Raw genomic sequence first — 19,584 nt, forward strand, 5'->3', positions numbered from 1 at the left:
CGCATGCCCCGAGCGCCGCGCCCCACACACAGACACGTATATCGTACGTACACACATACGCGCGTACACCGGTAACCGGCGTGCAGCGCGCTATACTACGCACCCGCACCCACCCACCCACACGCTGCTGCGCTCGCGCACATCGCATAAGTGGCTGTAATACACACACCCAGCACACACACACGCGTATATACGCGCGCGCACACGTTTGAGGGCCCGCGTATAGTACACGCAGCAGCAGCAGCAGCGGCGGCGGCGGCGGCAGTATTGTGTGTGGTGTGCGCGAAGTTTGTTCCTCGCAAAAACACACAGTGCGAATTGCAAAAAATTTTTTTTTTTGTTTTTGATTGCTTTCGTTTTACCAGTTCGATTTTACTAGTTTTTTTTTTCTCTCTATTACTATCGTATCGTTGCCCCGTCGTCGCTGTCGTCTGTACAATATATTATAATATAATATATTATATTATATAATATAATCGACTGCGCTGCGGTTAGACCGAACGGCACCACCACCACCACCACCACCACCAACACCGTCGCGTCGTAATCGTCTCCTCCTGCTCAGGTAGTATCGTTGTACATCACCACCGGTTTTTCGCGGTGGGTGCAGGTGGCGTCCTCCGACCCGTCATGCCCGCGATCCGCGTTCCCGTCGTCGGAATCGGTGCACGACCACCGCCGCCGCCGTCGCCGGACCGCCGTCCGGAACACGGCCGCTTCTGATCCCCGCGCGTTTCGTAGTCGTCTCGAGATGACGGCAACGGCCACGGCTTCTGCTGCTGTTGCTGCCGGCGCTGCGGTGACCACCACCACCACCACCAACGACACCATCACCACCGTCATCACTACCTGCACCACCGACGTCGCCGACACGATCGCGTCGAGAGGACGTCGTGACGCGTCGCGGCGATAAGAAGAACGCGCGCGTGTTCGATTCTTTTCCGGTCGTCCGCTCCGGTCCCACCCCTCCCGAAATCACCTCCAGCCAAACCGGTGACCGCCGGGGAACCGCGTGTTCGCACCACGGTTTGACGGTGCTGCCGGCGGCGTGCGCGCGACGTATTGTTTTTTAGACGATATGAAGTGCTGCGTTACGCGTGACGCGTGAACGAGAAAATGCGACGTGACGAGGCCATCACAATAGTCTTTTACACTAATACAGCTATTAAAATTACTGCGAGAGCGGCGACGGAGACGATTGCGACCACCGTACGAGTGCCAAAGGCCGCAGTGAAAACATGAACACTCCCGTCGGACTGCTGATGGCCGTGTTCTTCGTCTGTTCACAGTTCATCCGAGGTACACGATTTTCATAAACCTATATACGTTAGACTCAGTTCATAGTATTAGGTATATATTATATTATAAAAGTAGTAGGTAGTAGCGTTGATGTGAAGGAGTGGTAATGACCACGAATACGATACGTATACAATACAGTACAATAATATTAGTATTAGGGTTCGGATTTTAAAGTATATAATATTATGCTTCTCTTATTTTTTATATGAAATTGAAATCTAATTTTTGTGCTTAAATTAATTTTTTCATCTCGTTTTAATTCTAAACAAACCAATTTATTTTTGGTTTTTTTTTTTTTATGAAAATGCTTTTTTTTTTTATCTTTTTTATTATAACGTCGATATCGACTATAAATTAAGATTAAGTGTTGTAATTTGAAATCACTGAATGGAGGAATCAAAAGTCACTTCAGTGCATGTGGAGAGTTTTTTATTATAACGTCGATATCGACTATAAATTAAGATTAAGTGTTGTAAATTGAAATCTCTGGATGAAGGAGGCAAAAGTCACTTCAGTGCATGTGGAGAGTTCGTTTACTGTGTATACAAATATAAAAGTAAATATAATATTATGTTTTTATTACAGGGCTTGAATTTGAAAAAAAAAAATTCGTTTTACGCTATTTTGAATAAAAACGTCATACAAATTTTGAATTTATCGTTATTCAGAATTTAATCGTTATTCAACTTTTGTGTTTATCGTTATTCAAAATTAAAACGCATTTACGTACTTGTTTCAAAGTAACAGGGTAACACTATTAGCTTTTGGCAAAAAATTATTCTATTAGTACCTACACATTAAATTTTAAAATGATATCTAATGCGGGAATTGTCCGGATAGGCCGGATACGGAATAAAATATTAATTCTTGGGTTTAATAAAAATAGATCGCCTAGACTAAATATTTCTCTGAAACCAGTGTCATAATATTTATAACTAAAAAATAATTAGAAATTAATTATTTTTTTTAATGATATCCCAGATAACAATTTCTCAACATAAATATTCTGAGAACTTTATAACTAAGTTTCATCGATAATGTTATTTTTTTTATGTTCTTATAATTTTTTAGAAATATTTAAAATAAAATATTTTAAATACAACTTTTTCAAAATGTTTCAAATGTATTATTTTGAATTTAATTTAGTGACAACATTTAAAAAAAATTTAATTGATAATGTTGAATAACATTATTTTTAATATATTCTTACAAGATGCACATCAAATTAAATTTGTAGGTTAAAAAATAATACATAAAAAATATTTTGAAAATGACATATCAATAAAGTTAAATAATGTTAAAATAAAATATATTCTTTAAATGTTCTCCCGATCCTTTTTTTTAAAGCAAAAAACATAAAATGTAATTTTAAATAAAAATGAATCATGATGTCCCCAGCCTGTCCAGCTAGGTACATGAAAACACGAGGTAAAACAGTTAATTGAATACAAAATATTGTAAAAAATTTACTTATAAATTATAATAGGTCTCGGATTCATATTTATATTTAAAAAATCTATAAATGTGTAAATAAAAAATTTTTGTATGTAAAAAAAAAAAAATGAAAATATGGAAGTTTATAAATAAAAAGTGGGCAAGTGGGTATCGCTCTGCTGTATAGTAAAGATTGAGATTAGGTTACTATAATGGATGTGTTAAATTTGAATGCAATGGTAGGTATCATTTTATACGAATACGAAAAACGATTCTAAATGGAGATGATTAATATTTAATTGTCAGTCTATATAGGATATTATTATATTACCTATATTTAAATTACATAATTTATGTTTTTTTGATAAAAGTAATTAATTTTTAAGTATGATTTCGGACGAGTTGCATATTTCTTTACGGCAAGGATAAAAATATGTCAAAATCACTAACATTTTATGGATTTCTCAATTTATTCATAATCCCAATGCAAATTTTCGCGATGCTTATTAACAAAAATTGTGATTAACGATTTTTGATTTTTTTTAGTACGATAAGTAAAACTCATAATAACCTTGTATTCAATTTTAAAGATTTTTTGGATAGCCAATTTTTTTTATAAGCATTAAAAAAAAAACTTTTATAATTTCTTTTGATAATTTAATCGTAAACAGGTAACGCTTATTATATAAACATTAGATGAAAATATCAAGTATTTCACAATAATTTGTTTTTGAGTTACAGCAAAATAAAAAAATTAATTTTGTCGATACCCTAACAGATAATGCGTAAAAATCCTGTTTTTTCGTTACTTTTTTAAGGTTTTTCCTCACGCTTTTGAAAAAAAAATTGAAATTTTTTACGTTTGACCCCTCCAGAGTACCAGCTAGATAAATTTTCTTTTTAAAGAGGGGCTGAAGTAAAGAATCAAAGCATTATTTCTACTTCAAAACGTAATGATGGCAGACTCAAATAAAAAACATACATTTTTGTAAAACCAATGCATTCCTCAGAATCTAAAATGCAAAAATAGTACGATTATTGCATAGAAGCTGATAAAATTAAATAATAATAAAATGCATACCTAGTACTTAAAAATCAAAGTTTTATTTATTCAGTTTACCTATTATATTTTGACAAGTTTCTTAACTATAAATATATATATATATCATACATTCATACCTAAACAAACATAAGCATAATAATATTATGTTCTACCTTTGCCATATTATTGTAGTGTAGGAGTAGGACCTTAATAAAATATCTTATATCAATATCTATCTATAATTAGGTAAAACATAATATTATAAGCCATATAATGTTTAACCTACCTACCTATTTGTTTAATATTTAGTATTTTATTTACTAAAAACATCACTAAATTATAAATTATATTTATTGAATTCAAGTAAATAATGAACGTATAATTTAAATACATATTTCTGGAGAACATGCATAAAATGTTTAATTTACAATATTCTCAGAAAGAAATATGTATAACATTTCAAAAATAGTTAATTTTATGGTGTTCTTAAAACATTTTAAGCATAATATTTCAAACATGTCATATTCATAACATTCTCAAAACATTAAAAAAGCGGACCATTAATGAAGTGAGAACATTTAAATAACATTTGAATAATCTTATAAAACCTGAGTCAAAATATTGATATTGCTATTAAAATGTTGTGTTAAGATTCTCAGAATATAAATTTGTTATCTGGGATACTATATATAAATAATGATTTACGTTATGTTTTGTTTAATATCGTATATTTTGTTAAACGTTACGTTACGTTTTATTTTATTTATTTATTTATGTTTATCGTTTTCCGTTATAATTACGTTTACAAATTTCAATCGTTTTTTGTCAAAAATTACGTTGTACTCATAACGTTATTATAACGTTTTCAAGCCCTGGTTTTTAATTAATATGAATAATGCAAATTCAGTTTCACTACTGCAAATTTAAATACACGATAATTAATTTAAATTAATTTTTCAAATTTTTATTACTAATTCATGTTCAGTTTTGGACATGCTTTTTTAAAAACAAATATGCTTTTTTAAAAATTAAATATGCTTTTTTTTGCAAACAATTGAGTGCTTTTTGATTTAGAAATTGCTTAGAATCTGAGCCCTAAATATTAATAGTGGAGGTAAGTAGGTTTATCGCATAAACGATAGAATAAGTAATTTTTAATAATGTTACTGCTCGATTGCAGTATTTATCAAAAGAATCATAGGTGAGGATATATAGAGACAAGGCACCTTTTCAGGCGTTTACGTCACGTCAACGGTATTTATAATATTTGTATGTAAAACCGTACATTTATAGCGATTAAACGCTCTCTATATTTTGTGAAATGCCATTTATTATAAATGTCAATTTGAACCGGCGACGACGACATCGAATCAGTTGAATTTAATTACTGAACAGGGTGTCAGGGTGTAACTCATACTCCTTACGACCGCGATACACCGGAAATCTTTACGTCTAGAGAATATTCCGGTGCGCAGTAGGTATGAGCATTAATTAAATTAAATTTCCGCCTTTAAATATTGAAAAGATAAACATAATAAAAAATATAACATCGATATCAAATCTCTCATTTTAATTCCTATGGTGTTATAACAAAATATCCTCATACTTTTAATTTAAATCAATATAAAATACCGTAACAATTATAAATATAAAGATGTTATATGATATCTATGCATAGTTGTATAATTTATGTAATACTAACTACTGATCGATACATTTATTTATACACACACACATAATTGTAAGGCTATTGCCAATACATACCATGTATTAAAAAAATTAGCTCACTGTGTATCTTAGACCTGAATACACTTATACTACTACAGAACTCTGTATGACGACGATATAGTCGTATTGTATAATATTATACAAGTTGTGAGTATAATTATTTGTAAGAGTTTAGTAAATAATGAAACTTAATAATAACTGAAACTGAGTCCTAGTTATTGAAATACATTTAAGATTCTAACATCTACACCTGGCTACGGTAATTTTATTATATCTAAAAGGTCCTATACGACTCTCTCTAGAAGATATATTATATTTAACTGGTCGTTTCTTCGACCATGTTACAATACATTTGGAACATTTATTTGTGTTATTTAAATAATGGTTTACTTTTTAGAGAGCTGTATATCATTATTTATTAGTGTTTTTAAGTATTATTTGTATTTTTCTACTTAAATAATTGTTATTAAACATGGTGAAATATAGGTATAAATATAGCCCATTGATCAAATGCATATAAATTTATGTAAATAAATCTGATAAATAAAAATCTAAAACCTAAAAGAAAAAATTTACACTTATTTAATAAAACTATGATGAATCATAAATGTTATTGAAAATCGAGTGAGCATTATTGTAGTAGTAAGTTATAATGTATTATAAATTATAATGTATATGTAAATGTTGTATAATGTGTTTTATTGTGAAAAGAACGTTTTTAAAAAAACAGTTCTGTATGAAAACCAATTCATAGATATAAATATAAATATTTGGTATATTTATAACCACACCATATCAACATTGAAAAACCGGTGTGGTAATTGTTAGGAAATTTGGTGATTAAATCAAATATACTTGTATATATTTAATAAGTTTAATAGGCTTTAAAAGTATATCAATACAAAATTTCACAATCTATTGTTATTTTTCAAATAAATAGGAATAATTATACAAAGTTTCTAATTGGGTTCAAATTTGTTTTTTGATTGAAATAGTAAGAACTATCAAAATTAATTATATTAATGGTACGCTCAATTCAGTTCTAGCCTATCAAACTTTGTTTATCTACTTAAATAGGCAATATAGTATCATATATTATATTATAATTGTTTAAAAAATAGTTATCGAGGAAAGAACTAACTATACTAGGTGGGTACATAATATTATATTATATAGTTTATTTTTATTTAATATCAAAATTCTACAGTTCAAACAATATAATATAATATGAATTGTACCATAGCCCGTAATCAAGGTTAAAATGTTATTTTATTAGAGATCAATTCTAGTTATTAATAGGCTAAAATAAACATTGTAACTGTTTTTAAGGTTATATATCAATTTTTTTTTCACAACAGTACACGTATACAATGGTGTGGTACATTTTTCAAAATATATGTGACACGCAGTACGCACAATTACAAATACCAGCTCCGCTCTTTGTATTAGAAGTTACTAGCAGATTAAATGCCAAAATGCGTGGAGTAATCATTGTACATCACAAAGTTCAGTCTATGTTACGGATCTTCGTTTTGTACTAATACGGAAACAGACCCTAATAAACTCTTCGTATTACGTTTTATGTAAAAATGGAACGCTACAACGGTTCTAAAAATAAAATTCTATTGAAAATTAAAACTAACTACGTTTTTTTTTCATTTTCATTTAAATAAATAAAAATTGTGTGCAGTATTAATTAACGTAATATTGGAGTATTAGGAGTGCAGTTTTTTATTTGTTCAAATTTAAGTTTGATTATGTTTTTTAAGTTATTCGACTTAACTGCAATATTGTTAGATTTCTTCATAAAGGACAAGTTAAAATTTGTTCAGTTTCAAATAAAACACAAAACATAATAAGATATAGTGTATTATCTGTGTACGTTGCCACGTTGTAATTATTAAATATTAGGGTTATATAACCTGCCAGTACAATAAATAACATGATAACAAATATAGCATTTTTCCATAATAATTAATACGTTTATATTTTTTAGATTATAAATAGAATGAGCGTATTTATTTTACAATGATTTTTAAACATTTTTTATCAATCTATTTTCTTTTTCGGAGTTGAAAAAAAATGTTTTAATTTTTAATATTTTCATTTTCTAACTTCGATATCTGTTTTGGTAGCAAAGTGAAACTAGTTGATGATTTGAAGGATTGATGTTACAAAATTCCCAATATTTTTTTCAATAATTATTAAAAACGGGAACTTTCATCTGTGAAAACTTATTTTTGACATACCTAATCGATTTCATTATAGTAGTATTTTCTATACAAGGTAGAATTTTAAATATATTTTAACACTTTTTGAATTAATTAGGTATGCACATTTGTAATTTAGGTTTTTTTAGTTTATTACTAGATATTTAAGTTTTATGTAATTCCAAATTTATTTAAAAGTATCTGAAGTTTAAATTTGTATAACTTTAAAAATGTTCGCATAAAATGATGAACTAAGGAAATTTATAGGTAATATTCTACTAGATAGTAGGTACTTAAATTATCATTTTTTATATTTAATTTTCAAAATATTTAAACTAATTTTAAATAATATAAATTATAATAAGCGTTCAAACTTAAAATGTTGACACAACACAAAAATGTATAAATTCAATTATTTTTTAGTTAGTATTGTATAAAACGTTCAGTTATTATAATTTAGTAAATTTAATACTAGGTTCCTTATAAGTAGTTTTTGCTATTGTCATCAGTTTTTAATCATATAGAAATTTGAGGTGCACATTTTTATAATAATTGACATCCAAAAAAAGAATAAAGATTTTAATTATTTTCAAAAATATTCGAGGGGACTTTAATTTTTTTCGTATAAATGTATAATGTGTATTATTTTGTTTAACTATACGTACGCAATTGCATTTTCAAAATATTTGGATTATTTTTGAGCTACTGCCTTTTTGTTTTCTATTACAATGGCGATATAAATATAAATATATCATAAAATAAACTTGGTTATACACAATATATGCTGACAGATCGTTTCCACTTAGAATGGTTTTTTCGTAAAAATGCAATGATCTATTTTTAATTCAGGTTTAACATATCCATTATTATAATTGTCTACTCAATAATGAGGTATTCTCGACTTAAAATGTACAGTGTACAATAGAATATTTTTCTACTTATTTGCCCATTTTTTAGTATTTGTTTCTCATATTATTTATATTATAGTTATACGTGTAAGAGTATATTATTTTAGAATGCTTAAATATAATTTTCACTATAAAATTAATGGCATTCTTCGAAGTTTCAAATGGTGTAGCATGGATTAAATTCCTTAAATGTTTGGAGAATCTCTTTCTACGCATTAACTACATGTCTAGTACTCAATTAAAATCAAAATTTAGTACAGTAACATATAGAAATAGAATATAATATAATGACCTGTTTATGTAATTCATGTTTTGTATTATATCAAGCATGTTAGATATTTGGTACGTACAATGTAAATACTATTTAAAATAGCTTTATAAGTTTTAAAATGATATTTAAAGCGCAAGTATATCTATTTTACACGATTTTTAATTTCAACACCTTGACTAAAAAATGAATAATTCTTTATACTAAATTATCTAGAAAAATTAAATTTTTTATTGAGAAATGTATAACTTTAAAATATCAATTGATATAATATATCAATCGTATTGTAATACTTATAAAAATACGTATGTAAAATATATTTGTCAACTATTAATTATTTTTTACACGGATTAATTTATTTATAAATAATTAACAACCTATATTATAAGATTAAATCATATCCATTTTGGAAAAATCGGATAAAAGCGGTCACACATCTTAAGTCTAAAATATATAAAATTATTATAATCAATTATGTATCAATGTTACATAAATTATAATTTTGATTCAAATTTTAACTTTATATTTTACATACGTATGTATAATGAACAACATTTGTGAGTATTTATGGAGCGCAAAAGACCAATGATGCATTTGAATCGTTGAAACAATAGTTTGTAGGTACCTGCGTACGCTTAAACAGCCCAGGTTGACAATCGATTGTGTTTATGAATAATAACGAACACGTAGTCTTTGTACTACCTATTTTGTTCGTGCACCCAACGTGATTGTCTAAAACTATCGTATATTAATGGTAGTTTGGTATTATAAATATTTCATTAAAACACTTCATCCCCAACTATAAATAAACCCATCAATGATTCGTCTCGAATGTTTGTAAGCCGTCATTATTATATCAGTACGTGTTCACTGCCAGTTCCGCAGTACACATAATTTCCAACAAATATCGTGTTCATGGCACGTTTTGGTACCCTATAAACATTGAGCATCTACAACACACGTTTGCATTTATAAAAAAAAAAACATTTTTCATGCCTACCTATTTAACTGGAATCTAATCACTGGCTTAAAACGAATCGATCTAGTGCGACCAACCGGTGTTATATCATAATTTGTCTGAAAACCTACAAGTGCTCGACGAATTATCACATGGCATACATTTCATCCGAAAGACGGAATGTAGTTAAACAAAATTTATTTTATCAGCACCTCCATGTTTGATACATTCGTTATTGTTATTTTTTAACGACACATTTTGTGCGGTAAATGTTTTTCTTGATTTCAATGAGATAATATTATGGAAGATGGTTTCTAAGATGAACATTGAAAATGCAGAACGTTTATGATTATGCTGAATTTTTACGTCTGCCATAAGTATTATAACTAAATGAAAGTTTGAGGAAAAGCGTTGAGTTTATAATGATAATAATTCAGTTAGTAGTTTAATAAACTATATACCCACTGAAATTGTACAGATTAGTATAATTTTGACCACCATTCTAATAATTATATTAGTGTTATGTATTACAGACACTGTACAATGTAAATTGTTTATACAAAAGTTGTTTGTTTCTCCAACACCACCAATGTATAAATACATTTGTTATTTTAACAAACAAAAATTTTCATATACGTATAAAATATTATACAATTTCACATATCCAACTAGTAACTGAATACAAAAAATATAATCATTTTTAATTAATTTTAATTATTACAAATACATATTTAAAATTAAATTTATCAATGTAAACAGTATTTTTTCAGATCGTAGTCCTATCAATAAATTAACGTAGGTAGGTATAACGTTTTTAAAATAATTGTTATAATTAATTTATTAAACCACAATGTAAAAATATTATTTGAAATATTATTCTAGAAATAAGATTTATTTGTTAGTATTAAATGTTAAGTACAACATAATATCTATTAATAAATATAATTGTTTTAGGCTTCAAAATGTATTGTATTTTATATTTGATGATTTAATTTAATTTAATTTATTATGTGTTATGTAAATATCAAATAACTACTGATTCGTAAGCATAAATCGTTATTAGAGATAAAATCAATTAATTGAAATACAATTTTCGTATTGTTCATTTAGAACATTAAAACATTTAGGATGTATTAGTGGACTACGTTCACGATGAAAAACACCACTGAGATCAATATGTAGAGCCAAAACTTTGCGGTGAAACTCTGTAACCACCTAAACTTCATCGCCAACAAACTATAAAGCGATATTAACGGTGTATAGCATGTACTCGACGTTTTAACACAGCGCCAAGTTTAACATTACTGTTATTTCCGTTGCCAACGTTATACGTAGGTACCTATATAAGGTTTTATATTTAACTTGTATTCACCTATAACAAACGTAATGTGTAAACTATCTAAGCATGTTGATGAAAAGATAAATATATTGATAAAAAAAAAAAAAATGAATAATTTATCTTTTATATTTATTAAAGTTTAAGTACAATTATACAGTATACACGTTTTCGTTATCATTTATACGTTTAACGAGCTATATATAAATAGTATTTTATGATACTAATTATAACTGGAGTAATATCTATGAGTTTAAAAAAAAAAAATTATAACTTACTTTTATGCAATAAATTTATTTAAAGTATAAAATATTGTAAATTTCATAAATTCCACTGGTGAACTGTGTCTATTCAAAGTTGTATGAAGTTGTTCTCAAAAGGTATGATATGACCTCGTGACGAGTTTTTTTTATAAATAAAAGCAATTATTAGTTATACATTTTAGTTAAGACTTATCATTTAAATAATATCATTACTTATTATATTTACACAATATAGTTTTCAAAATATTAAGAAAAAATGTTTAATTATTTATACTACTTATCTATTCAACTGTTCTGTGATTCACAGTGAAAACAAAATATCCTTAGAACTAAAGGCTGATACACCCTGTGGCATATTTAAAATGTTTTCTGTTTCAAATTGGGAGGGAGTTTCCCTATAAATATGTATCTATTTATTCAAAAATATTCAAAAAGGGGAGCTTTGCAATTTTGCTATTGGTTCTGTTATTTCAGGAAAATCAAAAATACATTGGTTGAACCATAGTGAATCTAAAACTAGCCCAGCTCATTACTCATTAAAATTATTTTTTAATTATAGTACTTAATTTTACGAGACAAATTACATTTAAAAGTTCGTAATGAATTATTATTGAAATATTTTAATGAACGCTTACAGTTTTAAAAATGATTTTAACACTACTTTACTTAAAAATCAATAGTTAGGTTATTATTGTTTTTTAAATATTTGTAAATAGTAATGTTATTTTAATAGATCTTTCTTTTACTCATTATTTTTTAACTATGATTACATCTTATTGATGTAACAATAATTATAAGTAAAATATAATTCTGGTATCGTTTTATATCGCATCAATATAATACAATACTCAGTACCTAATCGAGAAAAGAAATCTTCATTAGTAGTTTACATAACTTTAAACCATCATAAAATATTGTCCATAGTATACTTTTTGTGTAGACAAATATAGTAATAAGCCAGTTGTGGCAGTTTGTTTTTGGTGTATAGTGGGAGGGGTTAACTCCTGTTTAATTAACACTGCGTTACATTCCGACTTTAATCTTTTTCCAACTTTTCCATTATACGTCCGAAATTGTATTTCTGCGTGTGTGGCAAATTTCTCTGAAGTGCTTTTAGCCAACATAACCATTAATGCGGGTTTGGAAACATGAGCCCGCTAGTGTCTTGGAGTGAACGAGAGACAATGATAAAGATATGGTGGGAGAGAACGGGAGATAAATAGAGACAGAAAGAGAAATGGAGAAAGAGAGAGAAGCCTTTTGCGCGGACCTGGTAAAAGAAGCCCCTTTGTTGCCAGAATTTTATCCATCCCACCACCCACCACCCTATCTTTTGGCATCTCCTCCCGCATACCACCCACTCACTAGTCGGCCGGCTGCCTGAGTCAACCACGCACCAAAATCGATACTAGGATATTAACTATAGTGAAAATATAGTGAAACGCTCTTCCGTTGGCACTCCCCGCCAAAATTGCTTCAGGGTCTTCTTATAAACATTCACACACACAAACACTCAAATGCGTAGAAAATAGAAATGTTTGACTTAACTTAATATATATATATATATATATGCATATAAGTATATAATTCTATTTTAGAGGGCGCGTTTGACCATTATCAGGTTGTACGATTATAGTAGGAAACTACTAAAAACGGGTCTTGGACGGTATAGTGTAAGGTGGCGTAACAACGCTTCTGGCGAGACAATATGACGATAACACGCGAACCAGCCATTTTATCATACAAGAGAAATAGAGTGCGGCGACTGAAAGAGAGAAGAGCGGTAAAGGGTGAAATAAAAAAGCCATCAAAACCTACAATATACACTCGATGAATACGGAGAGAGACACTGATATCAAGTACTTCTACCCTAGGCTCTTCAGAGTTATAACTCGAGACAAAATCAAACGAAAAATATTTGAATGCGGCAAGTAAATTTTAAAATAAAAGATTAAAATAACCAAAGCGTTCGCGAACAGAAAGACAGAATAAACAGAATAAAAAAAAAACGTTTATATTTTTAAACTATAGTACAGCCTTTGATCGTTAAAAATAAAATCGACGCCGTTTTTTCAGCGACATAGTCGAACCGCGAACGCGGTCCTTACCGTACGTATAATGGCCGCGAACGTGTTGACCGTCTTGAACGACATCGACTCCGCGTTGCGCGCCACCTCCAAACCGTGGCACGGCCTGTTCTCCTGGCCGAGGACCGTACCGACGTCGGCCAGAAGCCGTTCTTCGGTTTGCGCCACGCGCGTGTTCTCCCGATACGCGGTGCTGGTCTGCAGCGATCTGCTGGGATTCGCGTATCCCGCTTATGCGCGACCGTCGCGCGCTGATGATGCGCACCGTCCAACAGTCGAGGACGCGGCGTCTTCCCGAAGCGATGATATTATTATCTTGTTATTGTCTTGGATTTGACGTTCGAGTAGAATAACATATTTTGATAGTGAAAACGATAAATGAAAACGATAGATGAAAATTTCGAAAAAAAAATACGTACGTAAAAATCGTTACGTTGAGACCCGGACTCGTGCGGTCAACGCTCGTCGGGGTTGAAATAACGGCGTACGACGACGGCGTACACGTAGGCGGCACCGTTGGCCTCCATCGGCGCGGCGCACCACGCGAAAAACGCGGTCTTGATCAGGCAATAGAACGGCACCGACCGGAGGAGGCCGCCGCACATCTGCTGCACCGTCAACGCGACGGCGAACAGCATCCAATAGGTGAACCATCTGTTGTCCGGCGACACGGACGCGCGGCGGTCGGCGGCCGGCAGCTGTTCGACGGTGCGCATCATCAGCGCGGCGGTCGCGTAAGCGGGATACGCGAATCCCAGCAGGTCGCTGGCCAGCGCCGAGTACAGGCTGCCCGGGATCAGGAACATGCACGTGGCGCAGACCACACCGAAGAACAGCTTCAGGCGGGTGATGCCGGTCCGGGCCTCGGCCCAGGAGAACAGGCCGTTCCACGGTTTGGAGGTGGCGCGCAACGCGGCGTCGATGTCGTTCAAGGCGGACAACACGTTCGCGGCCATTGCAGCGTGCGGTCTTATAGTATTTTGATGAATTTTAAAAAATTATCGTTAAAAACCAATATTATATTGTGTAGGTATGTAATCGATATAATCAATATATCGTTGCTGTTGAGAAATCGATTTTCACGAATGAGATTATTATAATATTATTGTGATCGTAAGCTGTTTTAGTTGTTTGAATAATATTATATTGCGCATAACAACGTTTAGTGATCGCTATAGTGACTGTAATATATATATATGTATACGATAATATAACGACGAGTAAGTGTATCTTACCGGAAATTGCCACGGGAAAAGTTTTGAATATTGCTCTGTGTTGAATGAATAGTTTAATATTAATGATATTTTACGATGAAATAATATATGGTAAATATTAATGCATTAATATTTATCTGCACGTTTCCACAGTACTGTAAATTCTAATAAACTCGTTGTTAATATAACGATAATTAATCGAAAGTAAAAAATGCATTAAAACTAAAAAAAACAACAATTAAACGTATTTTTGTTAATTAAATCAATTACCAACATAATGAATATTTCATTATTTTACCTTTGCCGAGTGATGTTATTTATAATGAAAAAAAATATATATATATATACTCGTATAAAGAGATAACTGTCTGTTTTACCAGTCGTCACGTTTTTTTCTCTTATTTAAATATATATTTAAAATAATCAATATCAGAGAAAATGTTTAATAGATTAAATGATATATTTTTTTTAATTTTAAAATTTTATGCTGACGACGCTATTTGTTTACACAATTCCTTTAAATCTTTTTATCTTTTTTTTTTTTTTTGTAAAATATTTGTGCCCGTCAATGTTGGCAAACATCTATTAATCATGCTTGACGAATGACGATTTTCACACGCACGGCTTAATATATTTATTGTGAATTCCATTCTTCCAATAACTACTAATTATGTGTGTGTACATGCATATTGCATACATCTCATGAATCACAAAACGAATTATTGGTTTTTATTCACAAGCATGATTTAAAATTAAAACATTAAAATAAGGTGTACTTACAACACATTTTTGAAAAAAATGTAATATACCAGACGATACATTTTAATTAGGTAGTAGGTACAATAGGTACATATTATAATTAGGTAGCTTAGTTGCATTTTCAAACTATAAGACAAATATTTCAATAATATATATATACGTAATAAAAATATTGACTGTAGATCTTAAAAACCATCTATGGACCACGATAAAGGTATAGATTTATCCAACGCTGCGTAGGTTATATAAGCCACTAAAAAATAATATGAGAGTATTTCTGTTACAATATTATTATCTTAGTGTTTCCACTAATTAAACTCTTGAGCTCTTGAAGTACATAAGCCCCTGTGCAATTTTCTTTTGAGTAACCTTTTTTTTATACAATTTTTCACATTAAATCCCGCATTATCAGGATAACACAATTTTTTTAAGGAGATATACAAATCATATATATTTCATTATTATTTTTAATGTATTAAATTTGACATAAAATGTAATATTTACATTTTTTGTTTCTTTTACATATTTAATTTGTATAACCTAAATGCAGAGGGCGATGTTACATTCCAACCATCATCTTTTGAATATTGTACTAAAAACTCGAAAGCTTTAAGCTTTAATAATAGAAGCTTGAAATTCTTGTTATCTATGCGGTTTCGGAATTTGTTTTCAATAAAAACAACAGTATATAGAAGGCTTTTTCGATTATCTAATTTGCAGAGAATGGAATTAACATTTTCAAAGCTTTACCCAATAATGCTGAGAACTCCCACATGATACATTCATGACTCCCAAGGGGCTGTGGACAACAGTTTTAGAACAGTTGTATTACTTGTATTACATAATATCGAATGAGGGACAAAATCGGTACTTACAAAAATAAATTCGTGTTAATTGTATTTACGGCGTTCGCTGTATTATTTTTTTAATGCTTAATATAGGTACTACGTAATACTTATACACCATAGTCTGTTGACGTTTGAAAATATTACAAATAAATTCTCAAAGGAAACTGGGGCCTCTCCGGTTCTGTGGGGCACGCACTCGAGAAGGCCGAACTACGTCGTAGTCGTCGTCGTTGTTGTTGTTTTTGTTGTTGCACGACGGGCTCGCGAGGATAAGTACTCATAATATGTCACAGTCATTAAGTATTAAAAAATAATTGTTGTGAGCGGAGTGCAGCGGGTTTGGATATGTGCAAAGGAAGGATGAGGACACGAGGTAATTTAGAAAAGATGATAACTGAAAGTAAAGGGCGTTCGCATGCATAAAATAATATCCTTGCGAAAACGCTGGCAACGGCAGTCACACCCGGGTCAAAGCAGTTCGATCGATCGTCCGCCGCCGTCGTAGTAGTTTTCGTCGACGGCGGCGGCGGCGGTGGTTCTCCGAACGTACTTTGCCAGGGAACCGCCCGCCGCCGCCACCGCCTCCACCACTACACTCAGACTATCCTTTTCCTCCTTCGTCTATTCCTTTACACACTATCAGTCCCTAACCGAGTGCGCTGCTCCACCCTCCAACCCTCTTACCTGTTTTCGAGTCGTGAACCGAAAAGTCGTCAGACCATCACGTATAGTATACCTATAGGTATTTATATACATGTATAGAGTGCTTGTTAGAAGTCTGCTGTATCCATTGACGCGGAGAGATAGACTGATATAGGCTGGCGGGAGGACAGTCGGACAGATTGAAGAAATTAAAGGACGTCGGTATTGTGAACGAGAACAAGGTTTTGCATAACTGCGTATTATGTTATTTTGTGTAAAGGTCATCTAGGAACAGATGCCTACCGATAATCAGAATCATTATTGAACAAAACTAACTTACTCCATATAGATAATACGACGTACAGTCATCGATAAGTGATAACGATGTGTCAAATTTTATAAAATGCATCGTAGTAATTAGATAATCGTTTCAATCCTATCTGCCGTTAAATTTGTTAATACAAATATAACATTTTTGTATTGGGTTTAAAATTGTATGTATACGTATAGGTATATAAATTTAATTGAATAAATGGTTAGGTAAGGTGAATTTATGGGGTCGGTTAAGACTTGAGAATAATAAATTACTCTTAAATTTATCATTATTGTATTAGGTTAATATTTTATTTTATTTGGCGTTCAGTCTTTTTAATTTTTTAGATGACAACATTTATTTACGAGTTTATATTTCATTAATAAAATGCCTAGAATACTTTTTTTTGTGTTATAATTGAATGGAAAGAATAATTATTTAATATTATAATAATTTTAACAAGGTTGACTATAAATAGTAATATATAAATAAAAATTGTTTTCAGCGGGTTTTTATGTAAAATATTATACTATATCATATTTAATTTCATTGATGGAACTTAAAATATTTTTCCATGTTAAAATATACAATAATATACATACGTATTATAATATTTATATTTATTGGTTTTTTAGTTGTAAACTAATAAGAATAATTTATATTTTATAGATTATAGAGTATGTACTTGGCTATTTATAATAACTTTTTAATCAATTTCAACAAACAATATAATAAGTATGGGTATTATATTATTTATAGTAGTAGTTTACCAAATATTTGTTACCTTATTTTAATCTTAATATAAATTTTAAAGAATTTTGATTTTAAGTGAAATCTCTATAGTGATTATCAATATTTATCATATAATTATATGTCGCTGTATAAAAGTTCTTATAATTAATACGTACATATATATATTATATTAAAACAAATATAATTAATCTGGTTCAATAACTTTATTAAATATCGACCATCGATGAATTTACTGGATATAAGCTTAACTTAAAAAAAATATATTTGATCAGCATTTTAAATATTTGAATAATTATAATTCTCTACCAATATCGACAATAATATATCGCAAAAATGATTTTCCTTCCTAGATGAGATAAAATCTTTTATTTATCCGTTAATCTCTCTTTTTAATAATAGTTATTAACAAGTTAATCCTTAAAAATGACTTATAAATATTTAAATCTTTCCCATCCACTTTGCATACATCTTTAGAATGCAAATTGAATTATAAAACATACAATTTAACTGAAAACAACATTATAGGTTAAAATATAAGCACTTTCATTATTCCTGATTATACAAAACACGTATCTAAGTATTAAAACATCCGGGTTGGACAGCTCATGCAGATTTAGCCATACTAATGAAAGCAAATATTATGCACTGTCTTCTCCTACAACATCAATCTGATAGTCTATATGCAAGAAACGTTTGTAATAAAATAAACCATAAATTATCCCCAATATAATATCTTTAGTATACTCATGAATCATGATTTAATAAGAAATTAACCTACCAGGAGTTTTCGTTATTAATTGATTCGTTTACTTATATATATTATATGTTTATTGCTAAATATGCTTAATTGTGAGAGCAAAATGATTTCAATAGTAAAAATCCTTTAGAGGTTCATTTAATACAAGAATCATTATGTTACATAAAATAATTATTGGTTATTGATAAAAAAAATAAAATGATTTTCCTAGATTAGGGATCTTCCAGTGATTGGTCATCTTCAGATAAATATTAACCTTATATAGAGTCTCCTAGAATAATGAAAACTCAATCTGGTAAGTAAAAAAAAAAAAAATGTTTAAAATTATCGTAAAACTATGCCTCCGTCGATAATTCTCTTATTAGTTATTATGTTCAAAAACGAAAAAGCTTATCTAGAAAAAGTTTCAAGCACATACTTAACCACTATAAACTAAAATAAATTTTCTCATACAATGGAATACTTAATAAACCAACTCTTTCCGATATCCTTCTTAACTAAGTATACTGCACATGAAATTCAATTCAAAAATTATCTAACATAAAAATAGTTGGTTATAACTTGATAATTTTATCTTAATAAATATACCAAAAAAAAAATCAATATTATTTTAAGTATATATTCACAACGTTACTTTAGGACAGTGATATTTTCTCTAATTCTAGAAAAAATCTAAACATAATGGCAATTTTAAAGCCAAATAAACTATCTACATTCCATATATTATATCGTATCATAAGCTACGAAACATTACACAAAAAATTT

At 30.1% G+C, this 19,584-nt stretch overlaps 2 protein-coding genes across 2 annotated transcripts in view; one reads left to right on the top strand and one right to left on the bottom strand.

Moving 5' to 3' along the window:
* The first annotated feature begins 223 nt into the window (after positions 1-223).
* The window catches only part of LOC114123399 (acetylcholine receptor subunit beta-like 1), a 74,903-nt gene continuing 55,542 nt past the window's right edge, over positions 224-19,584 (top strand). The window contains exon 1 of the mRNA XM_027986351.2: positions 224-1,299. Coding sequence (XP_027842152.1) covers positions 1,239-1,299 — 61 coding nt within the window. The 5' untranslated portion in view covers positions 224-1,238. The remainder of the gene's footprint in view (positions 1,300-19,584) is intronic.
* Positions 13,770-14,489, bottom strand: LOC114123401 (receptor expression-enhancing protein 5-like). The gene is made up of 2 exons (XM_027986353.2): positions 13,953-14,489; positions 13,770-13,859 (listed from the first exon to the last, which is right to left on the bottom strand). Exon 1 carries the CDS (start codon positions 14,487-14,489, stop codon positions 13,989-13,991), a length of 501 nt encoding a protein of 166 aa, XP_027842154.2. The 3' UTR covers positions 13,770-13,859; positions 13,953-13,988.

The sequence above is a fragment of the Aphis gossypii genome, chromosome 1, assembly GCF_020184175.1.
Source record: "Aphis gossypii isolate Hap1 chromosome 1, ASM2018417v2, whole genome shotgun sequence".
NCBI classification, from domain to species: domain Eukaryota; kingdom Metazoa; phylum Arthropoda; class Insecta; order Hemiptera; family Aphididae; genus Aphis; species Aphis gossypii.